General features: G+C 46.0%; 1 protein-coding gene across 1 annotated transcript in view; it reads right to left on the bottom strand.

Moving 5' to 3' along the window:
- Positions 1-2,957: 2,957 nt before the first annotated feature.
- GFPT2 (glutamine-fructose-6-phosphate transaminase 2) overlaps positions 2,958-21,679 on the bottom strand; it is a 41,957-nt gene continuing 23,235 nt past the window's right edge. Inside the window, exons 10-19 of the mRNA XM_055301555.1 lie at positions 16,968-17,131; positions 15,323-15,418; positions 15,147-15,244; positions 14,771-14,891; positions 12,270-12,427; positions 11,999-12,113; positions 8,917-9,044; positions 6,827-6,994; positions 5,601-5,762; positions 2,958-3,822 (exon numbers count right to left, since the gene is read on the bottom strand). Of these exons, the coding sequence (XP_055157530.1) occupies positions 3,778-3,822; positions 5,601-5,762; positions 6,827-6,994; positions 8,917-9,044; positions 11,999-12,113; positions 12,270-12,427; positions 14,771-14,891; positions 15,147-15,244; positions 15,323-15,418; positions 16,968-17,131 (1,255 nt within the window). The 3' untranslated portion in view covers positions 2,958-3,777. The remainder of the gene's footprint in view (positions 3,823-5,600; positions 5,763-6,826; positions 6,995-8,916; positions 9,045-11,998; positions 12,114-12,269; positions 12,428-14,770; positions 14,892-15,146; positions 15,245-15,322; positions 15,419-16,967; positions 17,132-21,679) is intronic.

Consider the following 21,679-nt stretch of genomic DNA (forward strand, 5'->3'; position numbering starts at 1 on the left):
AGAAATAAATGATTTAATAAATGAAAAAAACAAGGAAGGACAAGTCTGTATTGAATCCCAAAAAATTTATGTAGATAATCTCAAGAAGGTGAAGCATAACTCCCCACTTTTTCAATAGGGGTGGGCATAGTGACTTCCTTCCAAAAAGTTCAGTATAGAATAGGAGAAAAATTAGAGTACCGGACAAGCACTACCTCAGGCAGTGACCAAGCTAACATAACAGTGACAAGACATGTTGATAGCATGTACCCTCTGCATATGAAGTAATGAGAATGGCATTATACTTCTGGGGGTCTTCTTCCCCAAAACATATAACCCCAGTCTAACCATGTGAAAAACATCAGACAAACCCAATTGGGGAACATTCTAGAAAGGCCACCAGTGGCCTTCAAAAATGTCAAGATCATTAAAAACAAAGGAAGTCTGAGAAATGGTCACAGCCAAGAGGAGCCTAAGGAAAAATGTAATGTGTCAGGAAAAAGCAGAAAAAGGACATTAGATAAAACTAAGGAAATGTGAATAAAGTATGGGCTTAAAAATATGTGTTATTAAATATATATGAATTTATATCTTCAGAATTTAAAAAAAAAAAAGAGCCCTTGGAAATGAAATCGTATTGGCAGAGATGAAAACCCTTAGTAGTAAACAGGATGAGGGAATAAGTCAAATCTCCCATTAGTAGAGCAAAAATGTAAGAAGCACAATAAAAATGATAGGAAAAGAGAGGCCAGTCCAGAAACTTCAACCTCTGAAATAAGATGCCAGAAAAAAACAAAGAAATCCACAAAAAAAGTAATTCAAGAAAATTCCCTGGAATTGACAGGCAGAAGGTATCAGACTGAAATCAACACTAAATGAGAAGAGACCCAAGACACCTCAGGGTGGTATTCCAGAAAACCGGGGGAGAAGAAGGAAATGAAAAGGTCACCTACATCAGAGTGACCTTGAAGCCCTCCATTGCAGAACTGTGAACAAGCTAATGGATTATTACCTTTACAGTTCTGAAGAAAAAAAAATTTTTTTTGTGACCTAGAATTCCTATGTAGCTAAACCCTCAGTCCCATGTGAGGTGTAGAGTCATATATTTCCCAGCATCTCAAAAATTTAACTCCCAGGCTCCATTGCTCAAGAAAGATATACTCCACCAAAATGTAAAAGGAAACTCAGAAGGAAGATGGGAAATACGGGAAGCAGGATGACCAGGGGATCCCTTGGAGGATGACAGAGGGATCCCTGAGGGCAGCTCTGCACCAGATGTGGAGGGAGCTGAACCGTCCTACAGCAGTGTGACCCCAGACAGATGGTCATCACTAAGACCCTCCCATTTCTATCAGGCCGTCTTCTTAAACCAAGGACAGAACACGCAGGGCAGCTTGGCCCAGATTCTCATCAGGACTTGGCCTGTCCTGACCATGTGCTCCTGAGGTCTCTCCCCTCATGCTCTGCTGAGGGCATGGGTGTCACTCACTGAAGTTCTCGGCTTTTCCCTGAGAGCGGGAGGCATGGCAGCCCGTTCCCTCTGACTATACTTCTGATGCACGTCCAGTGCCTGGTCCACACCTTAGTTTTGCTAAGCGCCCAACTGTGAAGAGATGCATGTTTCCCAAGACTACTTGTGACCTTGCTTGAAATTCCCCAGAAGGGGCCTTGTCAACTCCCAGAGAGGGGGAAATTGAACCATGATCTTGTGTGTGTTTGCCCCCATTTTCAAGACTAGGTGGTGTATTGCTGGGGGATAGAACCCAGGTAGAACTATAATGAAAAGCAAAGAAATGATTAGCACAAAAGTCAGGGTGGCAATCACCTCTTGGGTGTAAGATGAAATGCACCTCTCTGGTTCTTGTCCAGATAAAAATGTTCTGGCTACTTTGTAAAGCCTTCTGACCTCAGAAGTTGTAATGACCACGGTCTGGTTTAGAAGACAGAAACCAATGCTGGTGTTTCCAGCAAGATTTAGGCCTGGATAATCTGTGGGAAGGTCTGGAGGATGTGGCTCAGAGAATGCCACCATGGCTCCAGGGTTCCTGCCAGCTCTTCAGAAGTGGGATTCTGGAGGAACCGCAGGAAACCTCTGCTGGTGATTGCCATTGCCCAGAGCACCGGGTGGTGGGGGAGTTGCAGGGAGCTAGTCGTAGTGTGTGCTTTGGGGCTAGTGGCCATAGCAGGCCCTCCTTTCTGCTGAAGCCGTGCTTCTCTCTGCTTCTACCAGAGGAGGAATAAGTAACATAATTTCTCAATAACATGATTTCTAAACTACCTTCCAGACCTTCCATGATGCTTCTCCCTGTTGGAATTTAACTTGGAAATGTAATTCCCAGGTTGCAAACCTCTATGACACAGGGGATAGCATAGAAGAGGGAAGAATAGTTACTGAGTAGCCTGCAGGTAATCCTGAACAGAGGTCTGATGGGATACTAGAGCTACTCACACCAATGAGTGGTCATGAAGAAACCGTTCAAGCCGTCTGGGATGGCCACTTTCATTGGGAGCCTAAATTCTGACCCCTCAAGCTTTCAGAACCCTGTCCCTGGCTTCTTATCTTCCACGATTGTATTAATAAAATTGGTCAGTTATTGACCATTTATTGACCATCATAGTTAATAAATGGACTCATGGAAAGAAAAAGTACAGATCTGAGAGTTTCACCCCTGCATGCTGCCTTTGGGTTCTGGGCAATCCTCCTAAACAGCACCATGTGGTCCAACCACTTCCAATAAGCTGTTCAGTGGATTCAGCCAAGAGTCCCAAATAGCTTACATTTTGTTCAGTCCCGCAAAATAAATACTCATTTTCATGCTAGAAAGCATGCAGGTCACAGGTGTGGGGACGGTGACACTGGGTACCAAGAAACAGGACTCACCCACCAGATACTGTGGATTTCCTGTCCTGAGGAGCCCTTAAGATCCAAGTATACGACAAGCAGGAGATTAACAAAAATCCAAACGCATAAGCCAAAAAAGAATTGTACTGTCTTTATTGTCTTAAAATTGCATAGTATTTTGATTGTGCACGCTTTTAAATAGAGGGCAGGATAGCCCACTTGAAACTACTCTCTTGCATGGGATATTTCAAGCTGTTATACTATAGGTCGGAGCAGGGACCAAAATGCTGCCTGGGCTTAAAAAGAACCATGATCAGATTGAACAGAAGTTGGAGAGTCTGGCGGGGGTGGGGGCGTGGGGGAATCTATAGGAGAAGAAATCATTGAAAGGCATTGAGATTTTGAAGGGATTTCTAGAAGGCATAGGGTGATGGTGGGAGGGCTTCCCTGACGTCAGGGACAGGAAATCTGGAGGATGGAGTCCAGAGGGGCAATGCCTTGTGTTCAAATCTGAGATGAGTGTCCCTGCCGGGAGGCTGGGCCACACAGTTTGGGAGATGCCTTGGCTACAGAAAGCCACATACTAGAAAAATAACTTAAACGCTATACAATCATCATAAATATTTTGTCTTTAAAACTAACTAGTGTTGGTTAAAAAAGGTTCACAGTTACTCTGAAGAGAGCTGTGTCTCTATTGCACAGTAGTGGGAAAGTCTGCTCTGATCCCCATGTGTAAACAATGATTCCCTTCTCCTCTGGCAATTTCAGGACACAGAGAAACAGTATCTGCTGTAAGCAAAGCACTTGGGTACAAGGCACGTGGAAGCCATCAAGCTCTACTGGGATCTACTCGGAACACACAGAATGCCCGCTGTTCTTCCCACGTGGGCGTCCCTGAGGCAGGCCTTGAACCACATACTATACAGGTGGCAGGGGCCTCCTCAGCCTCTGGTTCTCTATTCCACAGTTACGGACTTGGCCAGATTTCTGGGGAAGTCGACCTGAAAAGATAGAAAGTAAGCGCTCAGGACTCCACAGATCTCAGCAAACATGCCATATCATACAGCCTCTTATCAGAGTTCTTGAAGACAAGGACATGGGCTTCCTGGTCACCTTCGACCATGAGCTCCCAGAGACCTACGTCTTAGAAGTGCTTCCTTACTCTAGAAACCGCACTCAACTATGTAATGTTTAGTTCATTCAATAAACATTCAGTATGCACCTAACATGTGTCATTCTGTGTTAACACTTTTAAAAGGATATGATTCATGCTATTAAAACCAGCTGGCTCAGTCTGTCCTGTTAAATACCTGTTAAATATTCACTTTTCTTCGAAGGATACACACTAAATCCACAAGACTTGTTAGTTTGGGGTGGGGGTTGGGAAGAAGAGGTGATTAGGAATGGTTGACAGGGCAGACTTCAACTCTATCTGCAATGTCTTTTTGTGACAATAATGTGGGTTTTTTTTTTGTTTTGTTTTTTACAAAAAGAAACAAATATGACAAAATGTTGGCCCATGGCAGTTCTGGCTATGTACACCATGAGGTATTTGTTACATTATGTGTGGGTTTTTTTTTTTTTTTGGTATGTTTATGTATCTTTAAAAACTTCTCAAAATAAAATTGTAACAAAACTTCTATTTCTTTACACAGTGAATTATATGCTTTTATACACTTGCGAGTGAGATCATAAATTGGTTCTTTTCTGGAATATAAATTCACAATATGTTTAGGGAGTCTCAAAATGTTGAATCATTTGCCAGACTGAGGACAAATCTTAAATGCGGGAGGAAGATATATGTGCAAAGATGTTGACTGCAGTTGTGATTTGTGCAGATATTCCCCCCAAATTAGCAACAGTTTAAATAACAGAAGACCGGCTAAATCATTGTTATAATCCATGCTGCAAGATTGTGTTGGAGTATCAACATGAACCCGTTATTGTATAGGGAATATTGTCAATGTTGCTTACAATAAGTTCAAGATATAAGGAAATGCTTATAAATATATTTAAAAGGAAGATGTAAAATGCCATCCTTGGTAAAATCTCAAAAAATGTTTAAAAATTCACATGTACAGGGGGATCCCTGGGTGGCTTGGCGGTTTGGCGCCTGCCTTTGGCCCAGGGTGCAATCCTGGAGTCCCGGGATCAAGTCCCGCGTCCGGCTCCTGCATGGAGCCTGCTTCTCCTCTGCCTGTGTCTCTGCCTCTCTCTCTCTCTCTCTGTCTATCATGAATAAATAAAAAATAAAAAAATCTTTGGGGATCCCTAGGTGGCTCAGTGGTTTAGCGCCTGCCTTGAGCCCAGGGTGTAATCCTGGAGTCCGGGGATCGAGTCCCACATCGGGCTCCCTGCATGGAGCCTGCTTCTCCCTCTGCCTGTGTCTCTGTCTCTCTCTCTCTCATTCTCATGAATGAATGAATGAATGAATAAATAAATAAATAAATAAAATCTTTTTAAAAATAAATAATTAATTAATAATAAAAAAATCTTTAAAAAAATTCACATGTACAAGGAAAAGACTGAGTAAATTATTAAATGCACTAATTAATGTTGCTTCTCTGGGTGATGAGTTTATAGCCTAATGAAATGGTCTTCATAATCTTGCAGGTCCCACCTTGCTCTCAAGGGGTATAAGTTCATTTGAGAAGAGAGTTATTTTAAATGAAAAAATTTCTCCTATGAATATTTACACCAACTGAGCACTTAAGAACAAAATCAAGTTCTGGGGTTATGTTTTTCCCCTTCGGTGGGTTCGGCGCAGTTTTAGACATACATCATATCCTCGGAGAACAGCCAGGTGGAAGGACAGGAGCTGCAGTGGAATGACACTCAGGATGCCCTGGAGGCAGTCCACTGTGTGGGGCAGCTCGATCGTTTTATATGCGAACTTGGAACTCTCAGTGTCATCCCTGGAGCACAGTATAATCGGGCGACCCTAAAGCACAGAAATAGGATCAGGACATGCAGATTGTCTCTGAAAGAAGCAACCCCTCACACACAGCAGAGTTTCTGAGATAAACCTCATTGCAATGATAACAGCGATCTTTTGCTTTTGTTGCAATTATGGGAGGAGGTGATAGTGTGAAGGACAAAGTGTTTGATGCTGTTTGGTGAGTCTCTCTTGTTCTCCGCTGGTAGGATGATCGCCAGCCTACGGCATTCATTCAGCTCCCATTCGTTGAGTAGCCTCAATGAGCCTTCCCAAGGGCAGGGCACACCCACTCCTTATTCTGAGGGGACTCATAACTGAGTGGTAGAAAATAAAAACAAACAAGCCAACCACTATATAATGATGAATTCCAGATATGTGCCAAAAAGGCAATAAAACATAGTTATATGACTGCAGGACACCAGTGAGGTCTGGGAAGCCCTCTCGAAAAAGGCGTATTTGGACAGAGACCTCAATGACCAGAGGCCAACTCGGAAAGGGTATGGGAAGTACATGGAGGGCAGAGGGAACAGCCAGCGCTAAGGCACAGACACAGAAATCAGCTTGGCATGAGGGGAAGAAGAAGAAAGGGGCCAGATAATGCAGGCTTGTGGTCACTACAGTTTTATGGGAAGCCACTGGAAGGTTTTAAGTAGGGAAGTAAAGTGATTTGTGCTTTATAGCTTCTCTCTGTCCACTGTGCTGAGCTCAAGGTCATTGTTGGATTTCATCTCTTGGTAACTTCATGAGCCCTGGCTAAATTCATGATGAATCTGTGGGGGCTCTGCGCGCTCCTACCTCCAAGGCACTCCGCGCTTGGGATCCAGAATAGCTCGAGCCGATGTGGGTCACAAGGTCTCCCTGAGGACCCAGTGTGCACATGGCCACAGGCTGGCCAGCCATTTCTGAGTGTGTGTACCACTCATGAAAGGGCCTGGGAGAGAGTGTGTGGTCCACCCTGCTCAGTGGCAGGACCACTCATTAACCAGCACTGGCAGACAGTGGGTAAGGTGGGCTTGTGTGGAAGGGGACAAGAAAGAAGGGGCCCCAGCCCAGCTGAGAGCTGTCACCTGGCGGGCTGTGATCTGCTGCAGGGCATTCTGGCACTTGGCAAAGCAAGGGTCCTTCATGATGACCATGATGATGGGCATCTGTTTGTCAATTAGTGCCAAGGGTCCGTGCTTCAGCTCCCCAGCCAGGATGCCTTCTGAGTGCATGTAGGTTATCTCCTTAATTTTCTGGGGAAACACAAGGTGGGGTCAGTGTGACATGGGGCAGAGGGTAGGCGGTGCTAGAGCAGATCAGCCGATGGGAGGAAGGGGAGCTGTGGAAGGGATGAATCCAGAAGCAGGGAGCTGAGGGCTGCAGGGCAGACGAATGCACCAAGTGGTCAACAGCACTGAAGGCATCTCACAAGGCTGGGGCCACAGGCCAGGGGCCAGAGCTGGCTGTTGTCCAGAGCATGCACGAGGCCCAGCATGCAGCACAGCCACCACCCTTGGATGGACAAGTCGGTGCTGATCTGGCTCTCCCCTTCTGCTCTGTGGCTGCCCCTCTGGCCTCCCCACAGTTCTAATTTGTAATGAATGTCATTCCCCCCAATTCTAGACCATTAATAATTTCCAAAAGGTTCCTCCAACTTACTTATGAAGCAAAATCACACACCTTGGGTTGTTCCTAGATTTTCTCCCCTATGTTTAGGGAGATCTATTTCATTTCTTTTCAGTTACCATCAAACCTATGTCACTGAACTGGTGAGCGTCAAATAAAATATTTCTCAGCTCCCCCAGAACTATTAATTTTGGTGGGGGGACACTGTCAGGAGCGTGGCTCCACCTGGGGTACCACAGACGCTAGAGTGCCAGCCCCTAAGAGACCACAGAGGGACCACTGACAGGTGCCAGTAATATCGTAAAAACTTCTTTCTTCCCCCAAAGACTAATTTGGAGAAACAGCTCAATATGCATCTTTCACAGCACACTGGTGCTCTGCAGCCCCCACGCCCCCGGCACCAGGCAGCAGAGGCAGGGGGAGCTGCACATGTACTCCACCCAGGCATTGCTCCTATTGTGCCCGGCCCCCGGAAGCAGCATGTCCAGCCCTCCACTTCCTTTGGTAGGGGTCAGAACCTCTATAGGTTCTGATCATAGAAGCATGTGGAATTTGGAGCTCACTGAAGGTTGGGCAACTCTGGCTGGTGCCCTCCCACCACCACCACCACTTGTAAAACTCTCTGAATGTTTCTCTCAAATGGGGGTGACCTGGAAAGAGCAAGGACTTATTCCCTAGGAAGAGGAGGGAAGCCAAGCTGGACCAGCTATGATTGATGCCCTTGCTTGGGCACCGAGTGCTGCCTCACCTGTGACACTGTCTCCTGTCTGCTTTGGCCGGCATCCCCATCCATAAGTAGCAAGCAGATAATGAGGTAAGAGCTGGCACTAGATTCTGCCCCTGGACAGCCCTGTCCGTCCTAGGGCTGAAAGCCCCGGATTTCAGCACCTGCCCATGCTCCATCAGCTCTCTTATTCAAGTTTGGATCTTCATTGCCACAAAGTAGCCAGTTACCAATTAAAAAAAAAAAAGGCAGCCTGGCCTTCGAAGTCCATTCCTTGAGGATCTCCAGCTCCCCTTGTAAGTTTGATGGCTAACAGGAAAACTCTGCAGAGAGCCCGCCCCACAATTCTGATCTGCCCAAATCCTCCAACGAGGGCTGCGTGCAGTTGTGGAAAAACCCGAGGCCATATGGACCTGAATTTGAATCTCAGAATAATCACTCCCTCTTGAGCAAGATGCACTTTTTGGAGTCTTGGTTTCCCTCTAGGTAAAATGTGGACAATAACTGTCAGCCTCTCAGAAGATGCTCATTGGAGTATGACTGGGCCAGCGTAGATGGAACCTGGCACAGGATGACACCTCAGGAGCTCACCTGAGGGTGTCCTTCTCTTTTCTTCTCAGGAGACTGGGGCCCCCACCTTGGCGTCCCCAAGGCTAGACCAGCTGGTTTTGATCTGGTGCTTGATGCTGCCACACAGCCCTCCCTTTCCCTAGTCCAGTGCCCTGCCCTCCTTCCCACTATGTCTCAGCGTGTCTCCCATGCCTGCCCTCCTGCAGGGGCTGGTGGAAGGCGGTGGGGGGCGCGTGGCGTGCAGAGGAGGCTCACCAGGGCACCTTCCAGGCATGTGGCATAGTTATAGCCCCGTCCCATAACCAGGAGCGACCTCTGTGTGTAGAGCTCCAGGGCCAGGTCATGAATCTTCTCATCCAGCGACAGCACTTCCTTGATCAGCCCTAGGTCATGAATACAGCAGAGGGGTGCCAATCACACAGACTTTATAGCAAGATTCACAAAGAAAAATCATGGTGATAAGACAAAAGTTTTGAAACTCGCATCGCTAAATACCCTTGGCTCCCTTGCATTACTTGAAAAGGATTTTAAATGTAGATTATAGGAAATAAGTTATTAATAGCCAGGATTTTGTTTATGTTTATGCTTTCTTGAGCATGTAAGGCAAGCAGGAAGTGTTATTTCTAGCTCCATTTTACACGTAAAGCATGAGGCATAGAGAGGCTAAATCACCAGCTGGCTAGCCACAGAGCTGACACTCCAAATCAATGCCCCACCAATCCAGCCCATATGTTAACTCTGGAAACAATGTCAGTGTATGTTGGACCAGCACTTCCCAAATTTTTTGCTCTCAACACTTCTTTGCACTCTTAAAAATTATTGTGAATTCGGGGCACCTGGCTGGCTCAGTCAGTTAAGCCTCTGCCCTCAGCACAGATCACGATCTCAGGGTCCTAGGATCGATTCCCGAGTTGGACTCTCTGCTCTGTGGGGAGTCTGCTTCTCCATCTCCCTCTACTCCTCCCCCCACTCATGTGCTGTCTCTATCTTTCTCAGAGAAATAAATAAAACCTTTTAAAAAATTATTGTGAATCCTTAAGACACTTCATTTCTGTAGGTTCTATCAATATCAGATTAGAAACTGAGAAAATTATAAGTGTTTTTATTCAGTCATTTAAAAGTCACAGTAAATTTATACATTTTTAAAGATTAGTGAGAATAATGGTATTGTTTTACATTTTTGTAAATCTTTTTAATGTCTGACTTTGTAATAAAGACATTTAGATTCTCACATCTGTTTCCTCATTCAGCCTGTTGTAATATGTTCTTTCGGTTGAAGTATAGGAAGAAAATCCAGCCTCCTACAGATTCATAGTTAGAGAAGGGAGGAACATTTATTTTTTTTTAAGATTTTATTTATTTATTCATAAGAGACACACACACAGAGAGAGAGAGAGAGAGAGAGAGAGAGAGAGAGAGAGAGAGAGAGGCAGAGACACAGGCAGAGGGAGAAGCAGGCTCCATGCAGGAAGCCCGATATGGGACTCGATCCCGGGACTCCAGGATCATACCCTGGGCTGAAGGCAGGCACCAAACCGCTGAGCCACCCAGGGATCCCCAGGAGGAACATTTAAATAACTTTTTCAACTATTTGTGAATGTTCTTCCCTGATATTATATCCAACTCAAGAAATGGTAATTTCAGGGACACCTGGGTGGCTCAGTGGTTGAGTGTATGCCTTTGGCTCAGGTCGTGATCCCGGGGTGCAGGGATCCAGTCCCACATTGGGCTTCTTGCAGGGAGCCTGCTTCTCCCTCTGCCTGCATCTCTGCCTCTCTCTCTGTGTCTCTCATGAATAAGTAAATAAAGATCTTTTTTTAAAAAAAGAAATGGTAATTTCCTTTTTATAAAATTGATTAATTTATTTAAGTAATCTCTGCACCCAACATGGGCTTGAACTCACAACCCCGAGCTCAAGAGTCACATGCTCTATTGACTGAGCCGGCCAGGTGCCCCAAGAAACAGTAATTTCTTAAAAGAGCAGTTGCAAATGTAGAATCTGAAATCATATCAATAAACTTTTCCTACCTTGTTACATTAAAATTTATTGGTCTATCCTACAGTTATTTAAGCGGAGTTCTACATGTGTATAATTTTGTAACATCATGTGTTAGCCATTTGCGAAACACAGGTTGCCTGAGTTATGTAAATCTTCAAAAAATGGACACATTTCATCATAAAAATATTTTTTAGAAATCACATCTGTTAAAATTACTATGGCCTCATCAGAGATACTCATAATGGGTGGGAAGTGGTCTGGGCTTTGCATGGTTAGATGGTGGCCTTCCCTCACTGCCTTCTCTGGGGTTTGCCCCTGGCCCCCAGGGGAGACCTAGTCCTTCCCTGTCTCTGGGAGAGGTTGCCCTATAGCCTTGTGACCATGGTACCCTGGCATTTTCTCCAAGTCAGCCGAGGGGTGAGGTCTGCTTCCTTTCAGGTTCTTAGAGCTGCACAAAGAAAACACAGTAGGTGTCTGTGCTTCCCTGGAGTGCAAGTGTCCTAAAGAAAGGAGCCGTTGCTTATCTGGGCACTCCCACGATGTCACATGGGCAGGGTACTACCGCTGGGCCCTGATCAATGTGTGGAGAATGACTGAAACCATGGTCCCCTCAAAGAGCTTGTGATTTAGTGTCATAGACATTGCATTACAGATGGGACCTAGCAAAACAGGCGAGTTTGGTGAAAATAAATCTGGGACAGGAAAGGGCTCAGGGCCATTTGCTCTTTCCCAGATGTTTGCTGAGCACCTACTGTATGCCTGCCCTGCCCAGACATCAGGCAGCCAGTAGTGATTCTGATAGACAGGATTGTCTGCTCAATGGGCTGACATGTTAGTTGGGGGACAAGCCAGTACACAGGAGGACAGGTAATTTCAGATCATGGCATGTGCTATAAAGAAAAGAAATGGGCTAATATTTTGTAGCTGGGATGGGGGACTAGTTTGGATGGCCAGGAAGGGTCCCAGGAGGTGACACCTGAACTCAGATTCGAATGATGAGAAGCCATCAGCTGTGTGGAGAGCTGGAGGTAGAGGGTTTCTGTAGAAGAAAGGACCACTGCAAAGGTCCTGTGGTGGAAAGAGCTTGGTATTGCTGAGGATCAGAAGGTCAGTGAGGCAGCCCAAGGAGGGAAAGGAGGGAGTAGGATGAAGTCAGAGGTGGCAGGGGCCCAGTGTGCAGGGTCCTAAGGGCTGGTGAGGAGTGTGGACTTTAATCACGGCCTGGGGGGAGCTTCTTGAGGCATTTCATGGTGACTAGGAAGTTCTGAGGGGGAGGCAGTGATTAACAGCATTGTTTACAGGAGACAGTCATACAGAAACTTCAGTTCTGGAACATACCAGGTAAAGATCGTAAACCTCGGATGATCTCTTGCCTTCTATTTTGCAGTGAAATTCGGTCCTCAGACATCATCAAACCAAACATCACCAGGGAGATGAACTGGCTGGTGTAAGCCTGTGGATAAAATGGTGACTCTGGCAGAGCAGGGGCGAATGGGAGCCTGTGGGCCACGTGGGAGGAGGCACAGCACCAAGCACCCCCACACACAACCCCCTGCCTCCCCCCGCCCTGCTGCAGTGTGCTCTTGGGGGCACAGGTGGGAGGTGCTACCTTGGTGCTGGCCACGCCGATCTCCGGCCCAGCATTGATGTGGACACCGCAGTCAGTTTCTCGGGAGATGGAGCTGCCTACCGTGTTGGTGACGCCCACAGTCAGGGCCCGGCGGTCCTTACAGTAGCGCAATGCCAGGAGGGTGTCCGCGGTCTCACCTGCCACAGGGGTCCCCCCTTTCAGCCACATGCTCACAGGAGTGTGGCTGTGCCATCTCAAGCCCTCCCCCAGCCAGCCCCAACTCACGAAGTCTTGCTGTCACTCATGCAGCAATCGGGGCCCAGACACAGTTGGCATGTTCTCAGAAAGGAAGATCCACACTCGGCAATGCTTCTGGTTATTTCTTGGATTTGAGATTTGGCTATTTATGTGGCAGGCATGTTCCATCCCTGCTTCGCTGAACTCTCACGGCAGACCCCCACCCCTGGGGCCATTGGCTCGCTCTCCCTTGGAGGACGAGGTCTTCGGAGGTGGAGGGAAGTCCTGCCTTGCTCTCTTGGGGCCACGCAGCTGGGACTGACAGCTGGTGCCTACCTAGGTAAACCTGGCTGCCAGCGTCCTTTCTAGGACTTTAAGCTGCCTTATTTGGAATGTGCTGAGATTTAACGTTTAAAAAGCAAGACTGCCCCTGAATACCATTTCTCAAATAGATCTTGTTTTAAAGAAGAACACTTTTTGCAGTCTGCCAGTGCAAACTCAAAATTATTTTTATGATAAAGCTACTGAAATAGGTTCGCAGATAAGCCAGCACAAGAACCCTGTAAGTCCCGAAACCTGAAGCTAAACTAAATATGATCCAATCAGAAAATTAAACCCGTCCATGTCCACATGGCCACTGCTCTTCTGCAGTGTAGGCTGGTGCTAGTCTGGTCCAGTCTTCATCTCCTTTTTCTCTTCCCATGTGTGTCTAGGGCACTGGGGTGACAGCCCTTGCTCGGTGCCAGCGGGGCTTAGGGCTCAGAGGCAGGGAGCAGGATGGCTCTGTCTTCATCAACCCCCCTCCCAGTGTTTTTTTTTTTTTTTTTTTTTAACTTAAGGGCTGGACAAAAATGAAACTAAATTCTTTTTGTGTAGATACCCAGAAGCTGCCACTGCATTATTTTTTACATTGAATCTGCCTCTTTGCTTTGGTTGACAGCTCCCACCCAATTCATGAAACACTCTGAGGCTCTGACAGGATCGCAAACCCAAAGGCAACACTGGCATCTGAAGTCATATGGCAGCACATGGCTCCAGGGAGTTAGCCAGATGGTGGGTGTGTCCGTATTGTTTTTTCTTAGTTTGTTATTGAAAATGGAAATGGTCTTAAAGGGACACCTGGGGGCTCAGCGGTTGAGTGTCTGCCTTCAGCTCGGGGCATGATCCCACGGTCTTGGGATCCAGTTCCGCATGGGGCTCCCTGTTTGGAGTCTGCTTGTGTCTCTGCCTCTCTCTGTGTCTTTCATGAATAAATAAATAAAATATTTTTTTTAAAAAAAGAAATGGTCTTAAAAATTCAAATTGGAAACAGGATTCAAAGTCCCAGTGGAGGGATCCCTGGGTGGCGCAGCGGTTTGGAGCCTGCCTTTGGCCCAGGGCACAATCCTGGAGACCCGGGATCGAATCCCACATCGGGCTCCCGGTGCATGGAGCCTGCTTCTCCCTCTGCCTGTGTCTTTGCCACTCTCTCTCTCTCTCTCTCTCTCTCTCTGTAACTATCATAAATAAAAAAAAAAAAACCTTTATATAAAAAAAAAAAAAGTCCCAGTGGATATTAGTGTATTGCTGTTAATGTTTTCATTGTGATAATGACATCAGGGTTATTTTTTTTTTCTTTTACTATGTAGAGATACACTCGGAAGTATTTATGAAGCAACATGATGCCTGGGATTGACTTCAGGATAACCCAGTGGAGGGGACAGGTTAATGCGGATCTAGATGACACAAGCCCTGCCTGGCTGATCATTGCTGAGGATAAGCAATTCCTTAAATGAATCTCTACTTTTACAGAGACTTGGAATTTTCCATAATTAAAATGTTTTTAAAATCCTTCTAAAGGTCATAGAGAGTCCAGGCATATTGCCATGAATTACCTCCCTGACTCTCTGCCCAGCCCCACTAGAGCAAAGGCCCAAGCTTAGTGTTTACTGAAGGTGTGGTGGGCCCTACACCTGAGCAATGTCTCTCTATGTGTCCCCCTGCTGGGCAGCATGGGCACTGCAAAGCAGGCACATAGTTCTTAAAGTGACTCTCAACCAGCAGAATTTTGAAGAACTTTCTCCTCTCTAAATAAACCCAGCACACATAAATAAGCACTTTGGTGAGTGGTCCCTTAGGTCACCCCCATAAAACAGGATAGTAACTGATGGCTCTGGGGATTAAGTGACCCTATGCACAAGAGAGTTTGGCACATGGTCAGTGTGCAGAGACTTACACTGGATAAAGGAGGCAGGAAGACGCAAGGCATATTACCAAGAGGTATATTACCCTGAGATGAACTAACACAAACCTGTCTTTTTTACCTGACTGGCTTATGAAGAAGCAAACGTCATCTCTGAAAACAGGGGTGTTCCTGTCCAGAAAATCACTAGCAAGTTCAACCATCACGGGGAGCTCAGTCAGTTCCTCCAAAACTTGCCTCGTCTAAAGCCAACAAGAATGAGGACCAGAGTTAGTCACAGATGCTACAGAGACACAGGCACCCGGGGTCCAGGTGGTAAGGGAATTGCAGGCATGCACCAGCCACCACGCGGGAGAAAGGCTTCGGCGCCAGCTCTCATGCTGGCTCACGGGCACCAGATTCAGGAGGTCAGACACACGATAGCATTTAAGACACATCTTGTTCTCAGCCACCGCTCCCTCCCCAACACGAACAAGGGCCCAGCGCCTTGCACTTACAGCCACAGCGGCATGGTAGCTGGTTCCACAGCCAATCACGATGAGCCGTCGGCAGCGTCGAATCTCCTTCAAGTGGTCCTTCAAGCCACCCAGGAGCACTGCGGGACACACACAGGGCATCAGTGCTGACCCCACATGGGTAGGTGCATCAGTCCAGGGCACAGACCAGCGATTACCTGTGTTGGTCTCAAAATTCACCCGACCTCTCATAGTATTGAATACGGATTCTGGCTGTTCGAAGATCTCCTTCTGCATAAACGCACTGAAGTTGCCTGGTCAAATAAACATCAACAAAAGGAGTAAATTTTAATTTAGTTACATTACCAGCGCTTCACTTCCAACCAGGGTGAAAAGTCGTGGAAGCAGTTAGTTGCAGTGACACACGTGGAGGGCGCTGCAGATTTCCAAGGGCCTCCCGGGAACAGTCCTGCTTGATGCTCACGGGGATAAGTGAGAGGGAAGCAGGTCAGGTAAAATCACTATTTCCACTTTACATATAGGACCCTGCAGCTTGAAGGAGTGAGGGAGGGAAGCGATAAATATGTGGCTGCTCCTGCTGGGCCATACTCCTGTTAGCAAGGCCAGAGGAAAGGAAAATGCTTTACTTCTAAAAACCAAGCTACTTAGAGGGGTACAAATGGAGCAAGCCCAGAGAAATATGCAATTTTCTTCTGAAGAAATACCCTCCCTCCTAGCATCTGTATTTAAAGAAAAACCTTTTCGGGGGCACCTGGGTCGCTCAGTGGTTGAGTGTCTGTCTTCGGCTCGCTCACAATCCCAGGGTCCTGGGATTGAGTTCCACATCAGGCTCCCTGCTCAGTGGGGAGCCTGCTTCTCCCTCTGCCTCTGCCCCTGCTTTTGTATTCTCTCTTTCATAAATGAGTAAAATCTTAAAAAAGAAAAAAACCCTTTTCTGCCACACATGCATTTCTAAGGCTCTGATCTGAATGGAGCCAGGTGATGTCAAAGAGATGATCTGGCTGCAGTGGGGTTATGGCCCTGACAGGTGTCATGCCTGAAGCTGTGGAGGTGTCACAGACAAGGTGGGAATGTTTTCTGGGATACACAACACGTATGACACGGAACACTACAGTGTTCCCTGTCTGCCACCTTCAGCAGAGACAAGGGAGGAGAGTCAGAGAAGAGCTCTCTGAGGGGCGTGATGTTTTGGGGTAGGTGATCAAAAGGAGCCAGTCAAGGGCAATGACCCCAGGTGAGAAGCGCCTGGCCTGCCTAAGTCACAGTGAGATGGCCAGAGAGGTAGGCAGGGTGTAGTGGGGAAAGGGTGGAGTGAGGTGGGGCCAGGCTGGACGTGGGGTATTGTGGGCTATGGCAGGAAGTATGGATTTTATGCTAAGAACAGTGGGAAGCCATCAGAGGTCTTTAAGCAGCAGCATAAGAGGGTCTGATTCACATTCCTAAATGTTTACCCAGGCTGCCCTGCGGAGAAGGGGTTATAGGCAGACTCTCCCTGAAAGAAGAAGAGGGCCACAGACCCCTGTTATTGCAGGCCTCTGACCCCAAGGAGCAATGATGTCTGGGTATAGGAATGTGTCCCAGAGAGCCAGTAAAGGGAGGCAGTGGATGGACTGGTCAGATCAAGCTGGGAGACCAGTGCCTGGCTCTAGTCAGGAGCTCCCCTTCCCCTGGGCTGTGCAAGCCACAGACCCCCCTCCCCTCAGTCCTGCCCCAATGGCCATGGCAGGCAGGAGGGCTGTGGTACCCATTCAGGGTAGGCCAGAGAGTCTCCGGAGCACCCCCATAGAGCACCTGCACCCCCCGCCCAAGGCTGCTGTCCACGGACCCTCAGAGGACACCTGCCTTTCATGATTTGCTGCAGTTCCATCTGCAAGGTCTGGATGGCTCGAGATGGATCATCACTAGCTGAACGCTTGACCCGATGAATGGAGAGCTTCCCATCAGCTACTGCAGCAATGTCATCATCCTCGAGGAAGATGACCCGGTTGGTGTGTTCTATGATAGCGCTGGAGCAAGGACAATACAGGTGTCACAGATGTGGCTTGTGCTTGACTGTTACAAGACAGCGGTCACTGCCTCCCAAGTGTGGGTCCATATGAGTAGCATTGGATGGCATTTTAGGAGGGACAGGAACAGTGCACGATAAACATCAATTTACACCTCCTTCCCTCCCCCCAGAATTATTGTGAAGCCAGACCCAGGCATCATCTCACCTCAGCTGTAACATTTAACTTCTATCTCTGAAAGAGAAGGATTGTTTTTTTCACCTACAATACCATGATCACACCTAAAATTAGTCAGTTATTCCTCCAACTCATTGAATATCCAGTTTGTTCAAATGCCCCTAGTAATCTCATAGGTGTCCTTTTATGATTACTTTTTTCCAGCCAAGATCCAGACAGTGTCACCTCCTTTGGACAATGCTTGGGAGCCAACACAGCATTCTGAACCAGGATGGGAAAGAATGAAACACTTATCCTTTTAAAATGATTTGCCTTTCTGAATACACACAGCATTTATGAAGGCACGTTTCTCTTTATAGAAGGAATATAGCTAATAAAGAAGGAATGATGGTATCAGAACTCCCAATTATTAACAGTTCTAAGCAAGGACCATCAATGACTGCTGAAACCAAGAGGTGAAGAGCAGAGAGCAGCTTTATCATGGAGGGGTGAGGCTGTCTGACATTTAAACCCTTCAATCCATCTTTACAGCCCAAAAAGACAGACAATGATATATTGTCTGTCTATCTATCTATCTATCTATCTATCTATCTATCTATCTATCTATCTCTGGATGGAAGGACATACCATCACCTATGAAGCAGTCTTGCCAAAAAAAAATCAAACCCAAGGGAGATCAAGTTTCTAGACACCTGTGAATGCCAGGGCACAGAAAATATGATGGGCAGGGGAACATGTTAAATGACACCATGGGGGATTCACTCAGCAAAATTGTGACAGTAGGAAAGTCATCAGGACAAATGACTCAGTTTCAAAATACAGGCACACACGTGAGCACATACACATGCACACACACACACACACACTCATACCTTATAAGGTAAAAAGGATACTTTAATAGTAAAGTACAAAATATGTCCACCAATGAAATGTAAGGTCACTGTGCTTATTTTTAGAATAACTTTCTCTGCATGGAAAGTAGTGATGATTTTTGTCTCACAAAATGGCAACACAAGGTTTCTTTTAAAAATAAATTGATTTAGGAAGCCTGGGTGGCTCAATTGGTTAAGCATCAGCCTTCGGCTCAGGTCATGATCCGGGGGTCCTGGGATGGAGTCCTATTTTGGGCTCCCTATTCAGTGGAGAGCCTGCTTCTCTCTCTCCTCTCCTTCTGATCCTCCCCCTGCTATGCTCTCTCTTTTTCTGTCAAATAAATAAATAAATAAATAAAATCTTTAAAAAAAAATAAATGGAGTTAGAAAAGTTGGCAAGTGAAAAAAAAAGGTAATCAAAAACACAAGTGGTTAAAAAAAAAATCCCATGAAGATGGTGCTTATAGGACCATGGGAGAAAAAAACCCTCATTGTACCAAGTGCCACACCCACATGTGCCCTGTGCAGAAATATGAACATTTATAACCCCTAATGCAAAGTTAAAGAGAAAAATGATCATATTCTGTGGCCCTGAGAGAGGTGTCTCCAGAGAGATACTCAGGAAGACAGGCAAAGAAGGATGGAAAGCCACTGCACTGGAGAAAAAAAACTTTACACAGTATAAACTCATTGTGTAAAAAGTAGAAAACACAGAATAATAAGGGGGAGAAAATGGCCTGATTCCATCTCCAAGAAGTAAGCACCACTTATATTGTACTCCCTTCAAATTATAAAACCAGTGCATTTACATTTATATGTGCATATACATCTGTATGTTTAATTACAATTATTTTTATTTATGAAATGGTTGGTAGTATAAACCATCATTAAGACTATTGGCTCAGGAGCTAGAAAGATCCAACATGGAATCCTCATTTCTGTCTCTTACTGGCATGATGCGCTTGGGCAACACATATGTGATCCCTTTGAGCGCTGATATCAAATTCCTCATCTGTAAAATGAGATGATCCCTGTGCCTTCAGCAGAGGTTTGTTGTGTTTATTAAATGAGATCATCCCAACGAAGCCCTCAGCACAGGCTCCTACTGTCCCGAGGGCTCCACGGTGTGCCTTCATATCTGGAAGGGTTCATTCTCACATTGCAATATGTTTTGGCTTACTGGTCTACACCCCACACACTATAGAATCACCTTTTCAAGTTCTCAAAACCTAAACAAGCAAAATAATTTTGAGGATTTTAATTATAGCATCAAATTTACAGGTTAAAGAGCCAGTATCTTAAAATAATAATTTATAATTGTTTTTTTAAAATTTATTTATGATAGTCACAGAGAGAGAGAGAGAGAGAGAGAGAGAGAGAGAGAGGCAGAGACACAGGCAGAGGGAGAAGCAGGCTTCATGCACCGGGAGCCCAACGTGGGATTCGATCCCGGGTCTCCAGGATCGCGCCCTGAGCCAAAGGCAGGCGCCAAACCGCTGCACCACCCAGGGATCCCCATAATTTATAACTGTTAAAATAATTTTAAGCTGGGTGCCTGGGTGGCTCACTGGGTTAAGCGTCTGCCTTTGGCTCAGGTCACGATCCTAGGATGGAGTACAGAGTTGGGCTCCCTGATCAGCGGGGAGTCTGCTTTGCCCTCTGCCCTCTGCCCTCTGCCCCTCCCTCTGCTTGTGCTCACTCTTTCTCTTTCTCAAATAATAAAATCTCTTTTAAAAATAAAATAAAATAATTTTAAACTAATAAATTTGTAAAAATAATACTAAGCCCTTTTGCCAAGGAATGTGGACTCTCTCCCTTTATTCAAATCCGTTTCTGTCTTTCACAGTGAACTTTTGTAGCCTTCTCCAAACAGATTCTGGACTATTTTGGTTCAAATTCATTTTAAGGGATTAAAATAGTTTTTCCAGGTCTGGCAAATAGATTCCTTTTTGTTCTTGTTCAAGAAAGGTTTGCTGAGAGTCTCCTGTGCCAGCCCTGTGAGGAGGCACAGAGGAAACGGGATGCGTGTGATCCCACTGTCCCATTCAGCAGATAGCTTACTGCTGGGAGGTCAAATTTCCACATCTTCATTCTCTGACCAGCCTCTAGGATTGGTTCCAAAAGGCTTTCAGTTGGATTTTAAAATCATATGATCCTATTGCCTACACATAGTTATTTCATCTCTTTGTAGGCATTCATGCCTTTTTTCTTTTTTAAAAAACACTTAGGATATTTCATTGAATATAAGGCAATACTGGTCTTAGGGATTGCAATTATTTCATACACTTCTAAGACACAGACATTGCAGCAAATTACCATTGTAAGATGCCACTGACAGATGCTAAAATCTGTAAGATAATTGTGTGTCTTAGAATCACCGAGATTGTATTAGCTTGTCATTGGAATGGTCCTCTAAGGAACACAGTTTGGGAAACACTGCCCTTTCCTATGAGCACTGAGTACAATTTTGGCTATGGGCTGCACCAGGCTTTACAGCCAAGGGCTCTAGGTTGCTATGACTCCATGCATTCCAGGAGATCTTGTCTGGTGTCCTCCGCACTTGCTTTCTGCTGTGGGAAGACCCTACTAGAGGCTGGCAGGAAGGGGGCATGAGAAGTGTTTGCACGGAGAAGATAGTGGTGGTGTTTATGGTGCTTTTCTACTTCAACTACCAGGAAAGTGTGTCGGACTTTTCTGAACATGTGTGTATGTGTGTATATAATTTTTTAAAATATTTTATTTATTTATTCATGAGAGACAGAGAGAGAGAGAGAGAGAGAGAGAGAGAGAGAGAGAGAGAGAGGCAGAGACATAGGCAGAGGGAGAAGCAGGCTCCATGCATGGAGCCTGACATAGGACTTGATCCCAGGTCTCCAGGATCACGCCCTGGGCTGAAGTCAGTGCTAAACTGCTGAGCCACCCAGGCTGCCCTGTGTTTAAATTTTTGGTACTAAAATGAGTATGAAGCAGACTTCCTCCAATTTCAGGATCACGGTTTTGTCTGTATGAGAACAAGGACTTTGAAATCAATTGCACCAAACCCCTACATCTTGGCACCGTCTTTTATGAGTGGTCAGACTGAGGCAAGGCAGTTGGGGTACAAGAAAGACCATGGGGCTGGGGACATCTGCCCCACCTAAAGGGATCAGCCTTCAAGTAGCCCCAGACAGGCTGGGCCAGAGGGAGCACAGCTCAGTGTGCTCAGACCTGCTGAGTTTCCAGACAAGCTAGAAATCCAGACTTTTACAGGAAATCCCCCACTTTTAAAATGTTGGCGAATAATTCAGTTATTCTGTGCAGGCCCCAAACACTGTGTATGTCAGGCAACCTGGTCTCTGGTCACAAGGTGCTCACTACAGAAGGATTCTCAGAGAAGGGTCATAGAGAATTGAATCTGCCATCATCCCTGCTCCTTGCAGTGAGAAAACAGCCAAAACGAGGGGATAAATTAGAAACACTGGTGTTTAGCCAGTCTTTTTTTGATTACATAATCCTAGGG

This window comes from Nyctereutes procyonoides, unplaced genomic scaffold (assembly GCF_905146905.1).
Source record: "Nyctereutes procyonoides isolate TBG_1078 unplaced genomic scaffold, NYPRO_anot_genome, whole genome shotgun sequence".
NCBI lineage: Eukaryota > Metazoa > Chordata > Mammalia > Carnivora > Canidae > Nyctereutes > Nyctereutes procyonoides.